This window comes from Cebidichthys violaceus, unplaced genomic scaffold, assembly GCF_023349555.1.
Source record: "Cebidichthys violaceus isolate CVI_PGR_0920_01 unplaced genomic scaffold, fCebVio1.0.p SCAF_51, whole genome shotgun sequence".
In the NCBI taxonomy this organism is placed as follows: domain Eukaryota; kingdom Metazoa; phylum Chordata; class Actinopteri; order Perciformes; family Stichaeidae; genus Cebidichthys; species Cebidichthys violaceus.
The window spans coordinates 7501-22348 of record NW_027176717.1 but is presented as its reverse complement, the minus strand read 5'-3'; the positions used below and the strand labels follow the sequence as shown (position 1 = coordinate 22348).

The following is a 14848-nucleotide window of genomic DNA, read 5'->3' as shown; positions in this document are numbered from 1 at the left end:
GCCCTCCAACACAGTACATTTACAAAGAGCAATTCAAAAGTATCATTCAAAAGGAGAAGCTCAGAAAGTACTTCAAAACAGAGATCTGCTCATTAGTGGTGCTCTTCTGGTATCTGCATGTTTCAAGTATTGTCTTGGTGGGTTGGGTTTGTACCCAGCTGTTCTTTTTGGAGTTTCCCTAACTTTACAAAAATAGTTGAAAAATAGTCTGCAACGCCAAAGACATACGACTCCCTTACACACACAATCATCTTCTTCCTAAGATCCTATCAGGACTCCCACTGACATCTCATAAATGTCTAACAGTGTTGTTTTTTTACAAGGTGGAAGACACACACACACACACACACACACACACACACACACACACACACACACACACACACACACACACACACACACACACACACACACACACACACACACACACAGCTGGACAACGGCCTGCTCAGAATTTGCCAGAAGATTCCAAAGAAAATCTTGCAGACACACAATCTGTCTTTTGAGCGTAACTTTGAACATCTGATCACGCCAGGAGGAACTAATTGCCTGACCGCTTCCAAATAGGATTTTGAATCCACTGAGCACTGCCACATCATGATGCAGTCAAGCTGTGATTGGACAGAAATGTGGACAGCCGAATACTGAAGGCTAAATCTACACAGATACAGTTGTGGTCAAAAGTTTACATACACTTGTAAAGAACATAATGTCATGGCTCTCTTGAGTTTCCAGTTATTTCTACAACTCAGATTTTTCTCTGATAGAGTGATTGGAACAGATACTTCTTTGTCACAAAAAACATTCATGAAGTTTGGTTCTTTCATGACTTTATTATGGGTTAACAGAAAAAGTGACAAAATCTGCTGGGTCAAAAATATACATACAGCAACATGAATTAGAAATTTTGGTGACTTAGAAAGTTGTGTCAATGAAATGAGCTTCATAGCATGGCCTCTTAACTTCTTGTGAGTGATTATGAGTGACTACAGCTGGTGACTTCTCTGAGGCCATTTAAATAGGGCTCATTGGATACAAACGCCCACAAACGCTACAATGGGAAAGTCAAAGGAGCTCAGCATGGATCTGAAAAAGCGAATCATTGACTTGAACAAGTCAGGAAAGTCACTTGGAGCCATTTCAAAGCAGCTGCAGGTCCCAAGAGCAACAGTGCAAACAATTGTTTGTAAGTATAAAGTGCACGGCACTGTTTTGTCACTGCCACGATCAGGAAGAAAACGCAAGCTATCACCTGCTGCTGACAGAAAATTGGTCAGGAGGGTGAAGAGTCAACCGAGAACCACCAAAAAGCAGATCTGCCAAGAATTAGAAGCTGCTGGAACACAGGTGTCAGTGTCCACAGTCAAGCGTGTTTTGCATCTCCATGGACTGAGAGGCTGCCGTGCAAGAAGGAAGCCCTTGCTCCAAAAGCGGCACCTTAAGGTTCAACTGAAGTTTGCTGCTGATCACATGGACAAAGATAAGACCTTCTGGAGGAAAGTTCTGTGGTCAGACGAAACAAAAATCAAGCTGTTTGGCCACAATGCCCAGCAATATGTTAGGAGGAGAAAAGGTGAGGCCTTTAACCCCAAGAACACCATGCCTACCGTCAAGCACGGTGGTGGTAGTATTATGCTGTGGGGCTGTTTTGCTGCCAATGGAACTGGTGCTTTACAGAGAGTAAATGGGATAATGAAGGAGGAGGATTACCTTCAAATTCTTCAAGATAACCTAAAATCATCAGCCCAAAGGTTGGGTCTTGGGCGCAGTTGGGTGTTCCAACAGGACAATGACCCCAAACACACATCAAAAGTGGTAATGGAATGGCTAAATCAGGCTAGAATTAGGGTTTTAGAATGGCCTTCCCAAAGTCCTGACTTAAATCCCATTGAGAACATGTGGACAATGCTGAAGAAACAAGTCCATGTCAGAAAGCCATCAAATTTAACTGAACTGCACCAATTCTGTCAAGAGGAGTGGTCAAAGATTCAACGAGAAGCTTGCCAGAAGCTTGTGGATGGCTACCAAAAGCGCCTAATTGAAGTGAAAATGGCCAAGGGACATGTAACCAAATATTAGCACTGCTGTATGTATATTTTTGACCCAGCAGATTTGATCACTTTTTCTGTCAACCCATAATAAAGTCATGAAAGAACCAAACTTCATGAATGTTTTTTGTGACAAAGAAGTATCTGTTCCAATCACTCTATCAGAGAAAAATCAGAGTTGTAGAAATAACGGGGAAACTCAAGAGAGCCATGACATTATGTTCTTTACAAGTGTATGTAAACTTTTGACCACAACTGTACATGGAATTATGAGCAAATGCACTTCAGACAAGCTGTGGGGGCCTTATAAAAAGGTATTGACACAAGCTGCTATGTGCCATTCTCATCCAATACAATCCAATACCTTGGAGGAGGACCTCCCTCTTGCTCCAGCTCTTGCAACAAAGAAGCAGCACAAAACTGTTCAGCACCACAGTGCACCTTTGCTGTAACAAAAGTAACAAAACAGCAGGCTCTTTTCACAGCAGACAATAGTTCAACTAAAATGTTTATTAATGTTTTAATTTCCTGTTGGCAAGGACTGAGAGAAAGCACAGACAAAAGGGGAAGTAGGCGTTGGGAGACTGTCGTCACTGTTCGCACAAACAGAAATTAATATTAATGCATGATTTATAAGAAACATCATCCTCAGCAATTTGAACCGTTGACCAAGTACACACACAAACTTTTCCGCCCACAACTTTTCCAAGTAATAAGTTTGCCGTTCTGAAAGTTGAGTGGATTTGTTGTTTTTTTTGCCGATGTTCTATCAGTATAGAACTACAAACTTGATTTAGTTTCATCTGTGTATCTGTTAATATCTGTGTATGAATGTGTGGGTTTTATGTTGGTATACACGCACACTTTCCCCACCTCTATCTGCAGCATGGCGATCTCTCCCTCCAACTGTTTGTTGAGGGGCACCTCCTTCTTCTTCAGGTCTATCCGTCTCTTCTCCTCATTAATCTCCAAATGTAAGTCTCTCATCTCCTTTTCCAGGGTCTCCAGTGTCATGTTTCCCTTAGTAATGGTGGCCTGCTGGACGTTCACCTTTTCATAGTAGCCGAATAACACCTCGTCGTGCTCCAAGAGCTGGATGCCACTGTAGGTGACATGCACACACACAAACATTATTTGACATATGTAGTTTAGATCCAGGCAACGTTATGTCAGCTCCAAATCATGAACATACAGAAAATTGCGGCGCTGTATGGCCGTTTCATGATTCTTGTTTATTTCCAGAAGTGCCTGCTCCTGGAGGCTGATGGTTTGTGCGAGTTTCATCAACTCCAGCTGGTTGTCTTCATACTCCTGACTGACCTGATGGTGCTTCCAGGCAACCTAGAAGATGGGGGGGGGGGTGTAGTGTGATATATGTTTTTCAAGCCAACGCTTAATGTTGATTAGTTGAACTTGCACTGCACACAAATAAAAATGTGTTCTGAGGCCTGTTTTTGCTTTTAAACGCAATGGAAAGCATCCACATGACATTAAAACTACTTCAACAGAAGACAGCAGAAATGTTCACAAACTGTTGTAAACTATAAACGTTTTATGGCTTACCGTTTAAGAGTGTTATGAAACACACAGAGATGAATACCAGGGAAACTGGATGTGGGATTTGCCTCCTTAACAGTTCTAGAAGGGCTCTTAAATCTTGTTTAAGACAACAGAGTTGAGCTCATTTAAATACCTCAACAACAGCTTTGTCTCCATATCTCTGTTCCCCCCTGGATGATGTTATTCTTAATAACATATCAATTAACATAATTAAACTGCCAAATTAGTGAAAGTAGCTTGCGGCAAAGAAGACCCACTGTGTTTTGACTGGTCTCGTCTCTGTGATTGTGTGTGTGTGTGTGTGTGTGTGTGTGTGTGTGTGTGTGTGTGTGTGTGTGTGTGTGTGTGTGTGTGTGTGTGCCTGGACCTTGGAGATTTCATTGTGCAGTTTGTCCCTTATTTTGGAGCTATTAGAAATCTTCATACGGGCCTTTGTGAGTGATCTGGAATGGACACATGTAAGCGCACACACAAAGATAAATATCAGAAATAGTACGCACAATAAAACGGACGCAGATATAGCTTCACTGATGATTACCAACAAATGCACTAGACGAGAAAAGTGCTAACAACAGTCTTAACAAACTGAACCTTACAACCTTTACAGACACAGCATTTGTTGCATTGCTATTTAGAGCATTTTATCATGGATTCCTATGGCCTCTTTTCTGCATTAGTAAGTATCATCATACAGGACCAACATCGACCCTCCCTCTACAAAAACACATGTACACACCGGTCCTTGTTGATGACAATGGTGCGTTGGATCTCAGTCTCATTTTCCATCACTTTAACCTGCTCCGTCAGCTCTGTGATCGTCTGTGAGGCGATCTGCTTCAGTTTGACGTACTTATTCTTCTCATCCGTGACCATGTTGCACAGTTTACAGTACTGTAAAACCCTAAGGGAGAAAACACTGATTAGCAACGAGCTAATTTGTTATCTGGATTATACGATATCTGGCTCCAATCAAGAGCAGGTTTTTGAGACGTGTTTATCATTTATAGTTATCCGTCTCTTTTGATTATTTGCATTTACGTAGCCAGTGAAAGCTGTAAAACACATTGAGTTTATTCTCTTTGTAGCATCTTGATCTACTGTAGGATTTATATAAGATGTAGGATTTATATCCATGGCCAAGTTGTCAAAGGCTGGGTCAACTGACTCAAGGCAGCAGTGGCTCAGTCCGTGGGGACCGGAGGGTCGCCGGTTCAACCCTGCGTATGGACTATGGACTGGCAGCTGGAGAGGTGCCAGTTTGGCTCCTGAGCTAAGCACCGAACGTTCAAACTGCTTCAGCCCTGTATAGTGGCTGCCCACTGCTGGGATGGGTTAAATGCAGAGACTGAATTTCACTACATTGTGCTGTGCACGATTGTGTGTGAGAATAAAAGTTGATTTTACATGTTGCCCAGATAGACATTGTCTGCTTTTACTGACTTTAGGTCTAGGCGTGCTTAAAATAAAGTAAGTCAATGTGGACAAAAAGGTGACTGCCATAATCATCATGGAGCAATCTTAATATCACTTAACATGTTGAAATCTCATCTGAAGTATGGTAAACATTGTAAAAAGTCATATTCATGTTCATCACAAATGATCAGTGAATCAAATTATGACAGAACTTAAGTCTCATGCAGGATGACATTTCATTAAACTTCTATTTGCCATTCATGTAAGACATGAGAGTTGTGAACAGTGACTGCTAAATACGAGAATGTTTTTTGTCTTACAATTACAGATTGCCCGACTAGATGCAGTTTGCAGTCCGGATCCATATCAGACTGTAGTCCGTGGTCGTGAACTAATTGAATGTAGACGGAGTTGGCTGTTGTACTGGGTGGTGCCAAATGCATTAGACTGTGTCTGAACACTGAAGTATGACCAATTAGTAAGTTAGGGTTTTTCTAGCCTGACAACATGTGCAGATGTCTGAATTAATTGTGATCCCAGCTGTTGCACGGATCAGAGGAGCCAAACAAATAAACTAGGGATTCAATTATCAGTCACATCGATATACTGTAGGTGGGAATTCAATTTGCTCCCCACACTGATCGCAAACACCATGGAGATATTGTACAGGTACTAGTTGACCCTGGATGCAGGAACACCACTCCTACCGCTCATGGGCGGACTATGAGACACAGACCTGCACCACCTCTCCTACGTAGGACTAAGACACACAAACTTTGTAGTTGTTCAGCCGCTTTTTGTGGTTAATTTTAGCGTTGCTGTCGTTTTGCATCGCTTTGTGTCCGACTAGGAGAAAAACCACAGTGACACCTGCGCTGCAGCATAGCGTTCAGCTTGTTGTGGTCCATGATGATGAGGTCTTTTTCTCGCAGCTCCCGCTGGATGTGCTGGTTCAGCTGCTGTGGATAGAGTTACACAGGTGAAACCACAGTATCATCACTTCTGTGTGTGTGTGTGTGTGTGTGTGTGTGTGCGCTCACAAACGTCAACCTTCAAATCAGATTTGTGAGCGTGCATTTTTCAGTAAAGCAGCTTCTATTCCGACACTTTAAGACATAAAACAGCTCAGGTGACATAGCTGTCCTAGTTAAGTGTACAGATCTGTACGTTTTCTGATTTCATCGATTCATTTTGGAGCTACTCATTATCATTACTTACTAATCAGATAGGAGATAAACTCTAGTTACCCGTGATACCGTTTTAGAAAAGCAGATAGATTTGATTTCAGCAGACAGGGAGAATAGCGCACCAAAAGCAATTTCAGCCAAAAATTGTCCCCCTTAGACTCTTCAATTTCACCGAACTAAAACTGCCTCGTCTCTCTCATTTTAAATCATTCTGTAATCATCACATCGTACTGACAGTAATAGACATAGGGCAGTAGAGACATTTGCACTCTTTGAAATTGTACTTTTGTCATTTTGGTATGAACCTACTTTTAATTTCCCTTTGATGTGTTTGACACTTTGGGGTGAAATACGCATGTTCAGTGTTGGTGAAGGTTATTCAAAGGCACTAATAATGACATTAAAACCTATTTTTAATTGTGTGTGTGTGTGTGTGTGTGTGTGTGTGTGTGTGTGTGTGTGTGTGTGTGTGTGTGTGTGTGTGTGTGTGTGTATTGCACCTCCGCTCTAAGCAGTTCCCGGTGCTTCTGTCCCCTCTCTTCCACTTTGATCTGTGTCAGACATCTGAGGTTATGGAGTTCTTCTCGGAGGCAGTTTGACTCCCTCAGCAGCCCCTGAATCATCCCATACTGCTGCATCTTCTGGCTCTCCTCGACACCGACTGATAGCTGGTTGAGAAACACATTTTACATTGTTTTCAGCTGAAGAATCCCACAATTTGACTGCAATTGAAGGGTTACTGGCAGTAGAATTGGACAGCAAAGTGGACTGAAAGGTCTTTACTACGAGGAAAATGGTTATTGAAACTTTCTTCTGTGTAAAGTTTGTACCTTTCCCCAAAGGCATCGTTGAAGTTTTGCCTAACTACGTGACATAGGACAAGATAGTAATGCAATGGGAAAGCTAATTTTGCTTTTTAACTCTGAGATATATAACTGAGTAGAATCAACACTTTGCTATCACATCATCAAAAAAAATAAATTATAGCTCTACAAAGATAGATTTGTAAGAGGGCTACTGCAGTAAATTGCATTGCATTTTACAGCTGCTAATGATAATGTGTCCACCCACCTGTTTTTTAAAGCTGACTTTGAGAGCATCCACCTCTTTCTGGAGCTCTATCCTCTGCTGAACACTGGCCTCTTGTTTGGGATCAGCATCTAACTAGAAATTCAAGTATGAATCAAAAGTCTGTTCAAATTGTAGCATGCAAGCAGAGCGTACACTGGGTGTATGTCACACCCTGGTTCTTAGTAAAAAGATATAAAAATGTGTTATCGTTTGCTTCCCTGGTTGTACATTAGTCCAATAGACTTTGCACACTGAGGAAGAAAAGACCACGAGGGTCCAGTGCAAAATTATAAAACTTCAAATCAAATTCAGTCCGTGCATACTTTATCCCACATTAAACATTGATCGCAAAATAATTAATACTATATATCAGAGTTTCTCTGAGGCCTTTCTGATAGCCGTTGGATCCAGTGACACTCGACTAATTAAAAATGAATGTCTTTAGGCGTTGGGATTGCCGCTCTCTGCAGGGTTGCCAGGACTCCTGTTAAGTGGTACGAGCTTCTCCGCTCCATATTTAAAATTTGTCAGTACATAGAAGAGGAAGAAGTCGACTAAATCAGTAGGTTCAAAGCTGGGGAAGGCAGTATATTTCTGGCATCATTGGGGGAAAGAATTCCACAATAACCTTTCAGAATATTGTAATTCAAGTGGTCTGAGAGAAAACTCGATTTCAGCCGCTCCTCTTTGCTCCGTTTTCAGGCTTTGGGAATTCTAGCCCGCGACAGGACATTCGGCCAATTGCAGGTAATTTCAGTGAGAGGGTGTTACTATTGGCTGTTCTACAAATAGATGCACATGCGCATCTCTTCGGTGATTCAACAGCAGAACATCCTGCAGGAAAAGTTGCCATTCCAGCATTGGCAACTGCCTATATTACAAAGCAACTCCAAAAAGGAAGACATACCTGATGATATCAGCGAAGCGTTTCAGAGATGGAGATAAAATGTTGCTCATAGTTTAGCCGCCCCGTGAGCGAGCCTCAGTACAGTACAGTAGTTACGGCAAGCATCATTTTCTCTCCATCTCTAATAGCTTATCCTTCTGCATGAGCTCTTTTCTCTTCATCTCGAGAACGCTTCGCCGATATTGTAGCTCGATAGTGGCGTGAATCACAACGTGTCATGTCAAAGGGTTATCTATCATTATTTTACATCCATGTCAGATCTCATGCGGTGTAAAATTGAGACCACAACTTTGTGGAAATATCACAGCCATCAATCCCATTTGAGAAGAAATATGTCAAATTTTTGTGGTCAAACGCCGTCGAATCTGCATCTAAACCACCTTCACAGACAAATTAGTTATTGTGATAGTTGTTATTGATTGGCAGATTTAGTGGAAATTAATTAATCATATTGTACAACTGCTTTGCTTTCAATATCTCCTCAATGCATGAATTCCCTGATGCGTCATTGTGATTTCCTTTCATATTGTTATGTGCTCGTGATATTCGCTGATGCATTTCCCATGACTCCCTCTGCTCTTCTTCTCTTTAAAAACTGTGAGCAGCAGTAAAATTACAGGAAGCTCAAGAAATAAAAAAATGCTTCTGGTGTAATGCAGATTTAATGTGCTGATTGCTGCCACCGTGACATTTTCCCACACCTGCGTTCCAGCCTTTTTTTAAAGCCAGTTTTCCAAACCAGTTGCCAAAACCAGTAAAACATAATGCTTCAAACCATGAAGAGTGTGTGTTATTTACATTTACAAGCTGTATGTACAAAAAATTAATTCTGGGAAAAATAACAGACGCCTTTAGATGCTCCAAAATGCCAGACTACTCATGAATACTGCAACTGCTTTAAATCTGAGAAGATGTTTTCTTCTATGCTCATTGAACAATCGACAGGTCACCTGTGCCTGTAACTCATCGTAGATAGACTGCGTGTGCTGTAGCTGCTCAGTGGCCATGGTCAACGCGTGCTCCGTCCTCTTGAGGGCTTGCAACTGCCTGATGAGACACACAGGCACATTTTAAATATTTATCATTTTAACAAGGCTGTGACTCCTTCAAAAAGTGAAGAAGCTCAAAGTTTGGCTCATTATATACATATTAATATATAAACATATTCAAAGAAACATTCCATGTACATACTGAAGAGTATAGCCACACTGTGGAAACTAAAACCACACGCTCTTTGACTGAATGTCAAATACATATGAAAGAACACATATTTACTGCATATTTTAGGTGTACAGATGTGAGTGTAGAAGCCCTTACATACAGTGTGTAATTATTGAGGTGTCTTGTGATTTGTGGCCTCATTTACATGCATGATGGAGCTCAGTTTGACGTCACTCTGTACCTATTTTTCTCCCTGAGCTGCACAGATTGGCTCTCATACAGGTGCTTCCTGTCGCACATGATGCTCTGCAACTTCATATCCAGGATTCCTCTGGTGGTGAAAGCACAATGACATGCATGAAAACGCACAGCGAAAGGCTCTCTTCCAACTCTAAAGCTCTTAGTGTCCAATTTTTGACTGTGACTGCACTGTGTGTGAAGTTTGTACCTGTTCCCCATGAGTTCAGCCTCATCCTCCCTGTTGACCTCCTGCTCTTTCAGCCACTGTCTGCACTCCTTCTGACTGGCATCTACTTGGGCCCTGAGACCCTCCAGCTCCCCGTTCAACTCCTCCTTCTTCAACCTCAGAGAGCGGCTACGCCCGTCCACCTCCTTCACTTGCTGCTCCATTTCTGATACCTCTGTATTTAGCTCTTCTATCTTCTTCATTACAGAGCTAATGTGTTTAGGAGGGTGATAGAACATTTGACAGAAAAGGACAAGTGTAAGTGTAAGACCAAAAGAAGAACATCTGTTTATTACTCTTCACTTGCACTGTAAGAGTGCATATCTTATAAAATAACAGCGTGTGTGTATCCTCCATCTTTTTACATACACCCCCCAAGTACCCCTCCACTTTGTGAATTTCAAATCACAAGTCACAGCTCACATGGCTCATGCAGGCAGTTCCACTGCATCACTTGCAAGCCAAATATTAATTTGAAATTAACATAAAAGAGACTGCAGTGTGCCAGTGGAACCAGTCTCTGGTGATGAAGGAGCTTTTGAATGCAGTTGCACTTGAATACAAAAATGAATGATGTCTGATGCATATCTTTGTAATGTGTTTTTTAAAACTTAAATTAGAGGGATTGAAACCTTTAAATTCTCGAGAATAATTCAACTAAAATAGTTAGTTTTTTCAGTTCCTCATATGGACTGAAATACACTGTATATGTTAGAAGGAGGAAACCCAACAAGTATTAACCTGGGAAAGCGATGCATCTTGCAGAGAAATAAATGAAGAAACTTTGTTTAATCTGTTCCATATTGGAACCAATCCAAAGTTTACACTGAGCGAAAACAAGTTGAAAAGTACAGCTCTTTCATGTATAGGAGATCAAGATGAAGGGAAGGAGGTAGATTACAGAAGGACTTGAGCCAACTGACAAGAAGTGACTTAATTTTCTAAATATGTCTCTGCTGTCTTTTCTTCCCAGTGTTGTCTCACTGAAGCACCCTTACTGGCTCATTTTTATTCCTGGTGTTTGAAACGTACGAAGAATATCAAGGGGCTTCATGTACTTACTCCTTCTTGGAGAGTTTCCTTTCGATCTCCTTAAAAACCTGGTCAGGGATGCTGACGAGCCGGGCTTTCTCAGCCTTGTTAGAGACAAACGCACACAAACGTAAGAAAGCAACATAATTGTTATTGTCCACTAAAACACACACACACACACACACACACACACACACACACACACACACACACACACACACACACACACACAGTATCAAACACAGACCTCTTTGAGCTCTATGATCTCCGTCTTGTCTTCCAGCTCTTTCTGTTCTTTCAATATCTGCATTTCATTGGTTTCCACATCTTCTGTCAGACTTCTGTGCGTGGAATGAGGGAAAGATACACTCAAAAAGAACCCTAATTATCTGAAGAATTTTGATTAACAACCACTTAAAACGGTTCAGCTGCTGTGCTTCTTGTTAAAATGGACAATATGAGCACACTGAATGAAACGTAAAAGATGGACGCACAAAAAGACAACATTATGAAGAGCTCCACAGAGTGAATATGAACACCGGTATCAATCTGCAGGGCAGCGTGAGCGACCTGCATGCGCGCTCACTGAACAGCAGCAAGAGAAAATACCTGACTTCCAGTTGTCTCTGGTAAACCTCTTTCTTCAGATCCTCACATTTGTCCTGCAGGCTCTTTGTTCTGCTCTCCAGCTCCTAGAGGACCCACCAGCAGTGTGAACATTAGGTCACATATCAAGTATGTCAGGGCTATGATGACAATTTAATTGAGCTCAGGCTACATACCATTACCACCAGCCGTTTTTAATTCAACTTAATAAATGAAATGCACTTTAAAGCTCGTTTGTGGTTTTTCTCCAGTAACAGTAAATACAGCAAAACAATTTGAAATGTATGCGAGGACTCTGTAATGAAACGCATAGTTTATTAACCCTCCTGTCGTGTTCGGGTCAAATCTGACCGATTTACAATCAATCAGAAATATTGTGATTTACATCTGATTGCCTCAAGACCTTATGATATCCTCCACACTAGACATTTGAACATATAAAATTGCTGATGACCACTTTCATTGAATTCTTTGTGGTTTAGTCAACTTTGTAACACCCATGGTGTTCCCGGTCAAAAGTGACCGCCATAGGAAATGAATGAGAAACACTAGATTATGTCCATTCATCAGATGGAAAACAGCCCCATACACATCCACAACCCCCCTTACCACACACACACACACACACACACACACACACACACACACACACACACACACACACACACACACACACACACACACACACACACACACACACACACACACACACGTGTAAACACCTGTTCACTGCCCCATATATAAAGTTGTATACATTTCAAACTTCAAACAAAAAAAATCTGGTGTTTGTTATGGGAACCCATCTCTATCCCGCGCTTACGTCCCCCCACGTGAACCACACCTTCCAGACTAAACAATGTTTCATACCTTCTCACTTTCCCCCTATATAAACCTTTATTTATGCCTTGCTCTCATTTTATTCTGTGAGCACAATGAGTAGGCGACTGATGAGGAGATTTTCTGTCAGAGAGGCTAATTAGGCCTAATTTTTGAACACGTGGAGAGCATTGGACCAGGTAGACCTCCAAGCCTACATGGGTCTGTTGATTCTAGCAGGAGTATATCGGTCAAACAATGAGACTACATAAAGTCTGTGGGATGCGGAGTCCGGGAGGCCTATATTCTGGTCAACAATGTCCTTACAACAGTTTCATTTAATTTAGCGATACAATTTCAGTGTCTATTCTTTGGATATTCCCAGCAGTTATTCATGTAAACCACTAGTCTGAGACATTGTTTACAGCTTAAAAAGGTGTTAAATAAAATGTGGTGATGATTAATGTTTTTTGTGTTAATGTAAGAGCAGTTAAAACAGACCGGTCAAATTTGACCGGGAACACTAAAGTAAGGGGGGAGAAACGAACACGACAGGAGGGCTAATCATGTTTGACATGAAGTGTGTGTTTGTCTCATAGAATTAATATCACACTTAATGATAAATACCATATTGTTTCAATAACAATGGGAAAAGGGACTCTTTACACATACACTAGAATAAATCGCCTGAACTGTTCTAGTAAAAGCAGCAGCTTCGGTTATTCAAATAAACAGAAGAAGACATTGCATTTGACCGCACGCTTCTGATATTGTACATTTTGAGAATTGCTCATGAGTCCTGGTTCTGTGCGTGTCCGCAGTGGTAATGCAATGCTTTTGCCCACTCGATAATTCATTCTGCGCAGTCAAAATGCTGCAACTGTTTCACTGCAATACTGGCTCCCTAGAGAGTAGAAAGCCAGCTTGCAAATTCTCTTTTTCGAAGCCCCGCTTTCAATGCAACCCTAACAAGTATCACATGGGCATGTCCATCTCCTTTACCCCCCCCCCCCATTTTGTCCCTTGAAGGTTACTAACCAGGGGCACTGTAGTTTTCAAACACTATGGGAAAGATGCCATCCAGAGGCATGAAGGCAGAATTGTAATACATTTGAATTGTTTTGTTATTGTGATCAGTAATTAAAACAGTAGTTGCATGACATTTGAACCCCCAAAAGCATTCAAAATCCAGAAGTTAATTAAAGCTGCGGAATTGATTCAACAAGCCAAAGGCGTAGGTTTTGTTTCAACGATGGTGGGGACACACATTCAACGGGAGGTCTCGGGGTCCACCCCCAGGACAATGTCAGCATTCTGATTTTGAGCTTTCTTTTGCCATTAGCGGCAGAGGCAACATTATTTTATTGAAGTTTGACGATTATAGAATTGTGAATGCAATGCTCCCCGAGACTACCCTAAGTGTCTCATGTTAGTATTCTTGTTTTTCTTCAAGAGGTTTTAGTTCTGGTGATTAAACAGCTATTGTAGATTCTCTTTTCCATCCAAGTGTTGTTCGATGCTCAAACTGCACTGCATTGTGGTAGACTTCTGATAAACTAAATAATAAACGTAATACAGTATTAATATGCCCCACAGCATACTACAGTATGCATCCAGAAGATACTGGGGTTCTAGTATGATATGTGAATGAAAAAAACCCTTAAATTTGTTCATTTTAATGCTCAGATAATCATGTATATTATAAGACAGTGTGAGTATAATGACATTGCATTCTTTCTGTTGGATTGGAAGCAGATATTTATACTGGAAGAGACTGTGATATCAGCAACTGTCCAAACACCAGCCTATTTTTGGCTCTGACATCTGTATGTTGTTATGCATTTGTGGATATGATTACCAGCCTTTACTAACTTAATTTCTTAGTTCTTAAACACCAAAAGTTAAAAACCTCTCTCCACCTGTAACAAGGATTAATGCTTTTACAACTTGTATGCCATCATTTTGTGTGAATTGGAGATTTTAAAATAAAATCTTTCAGCTTCAAATGGCTCCAAAAAAAGCTAATGGCAAGTCCTCATATAGAGGGATTAAGCCTGGATGGAGGCTTAAAGGTAAAACTCATATCTATCCTCTCTGAAGACCGTTGTTGCAGTAGTAATCCACGCCTCTGAAACTACACCTGCATGGTGCAATGATGAACTTACAGCAGGTTTCGGCTGAATCTCATTCTCTTTCTCCAGATATCGCTTCTCTTCCCAGAGACTGCATAAGGGTGAGGTGAGGTAAGGTGGAGAGGAAGTAAATTGGGAAAAAAAAAAAAGTGTTATTAAGAGAACAAATAAGTTTCAGTTCCTGGTTCAACAGAAAGAGGAATGCAATGAGAGGAACGGGTATTTATATTTTTTCTTTTTTAAATACACTGATGTGCAGTTTCCAGTTACCAAATGTCATGCTAAATTCCTCTTAATTGAGAAAACATAAAAAAAAACAACTTATGAAGCAGTGGCTGTCAAAACCAATGTTGCTTTGAAACCTTTCAACCATTAGTGAGTTAATACAATATATATATATATATATATATATATATATATATATATATATATATATATATATATATATA

At 40.9% G+C, this 14848-nt stretch overlaps 1 protein-coding gene across 1 annotated transcript in view; it reads right to left on the bottom strand.

The window, feature by feature from the left end:
• ccdc146 (coiled-coil domain containing 146) overlaps window positions 1-14848 on the bottom strand; it is a gene marked incomplete at its 5' end in the record, with an annotated part of 30652 nt that overhangs the window by 11504 nt on the left and 4300 nt on the right. Inside the window, 14 exons of the mRNA XM_068731425.1 lie at window positions 2922-3150; window positions 3241-3389; window positions 3976-4051; window positions 4345-4509; window positions 5892-5980; window positions 6709-6876; window positions 7280-7372; window positions 9137-9233; window positions 9589-9678; window positions 9796-10023; window positions 10876-10949; window positions 11093-11186; window positions 11455-11537; window positions 14433-14490. Coding sequence (XP_068587526.1) covers window positions 2922-3150; window positions 3241-3389; window positions 3976-4051; window positions 4345-4509; window positions 5892-5980; window positions 6709-6876; window positions 7280-7372; window positions 9137-9233; window positions 9589-9678; window positions 9796-10023; window positions 10876-10949; window positions 11093-11186; window positions 11455-11537; window positions 14433-14490 — 1693 coding nt within the window. The remainder of the gene's footprint in view (window positions 1-2921; window positions 3151-3240; window positions 3390-3975; window positions 4052-4344; window positions 4510-5891; window positions 5981-6708; window positions 6877-7279; window positions 7373-9136; window positions 9234-9588; window positions 9679-9795; window positions 10024-10875; window positions 10950-11092; window positions 11187-11454; window positions 11538-14432; window positions 14491-14848) is intronic.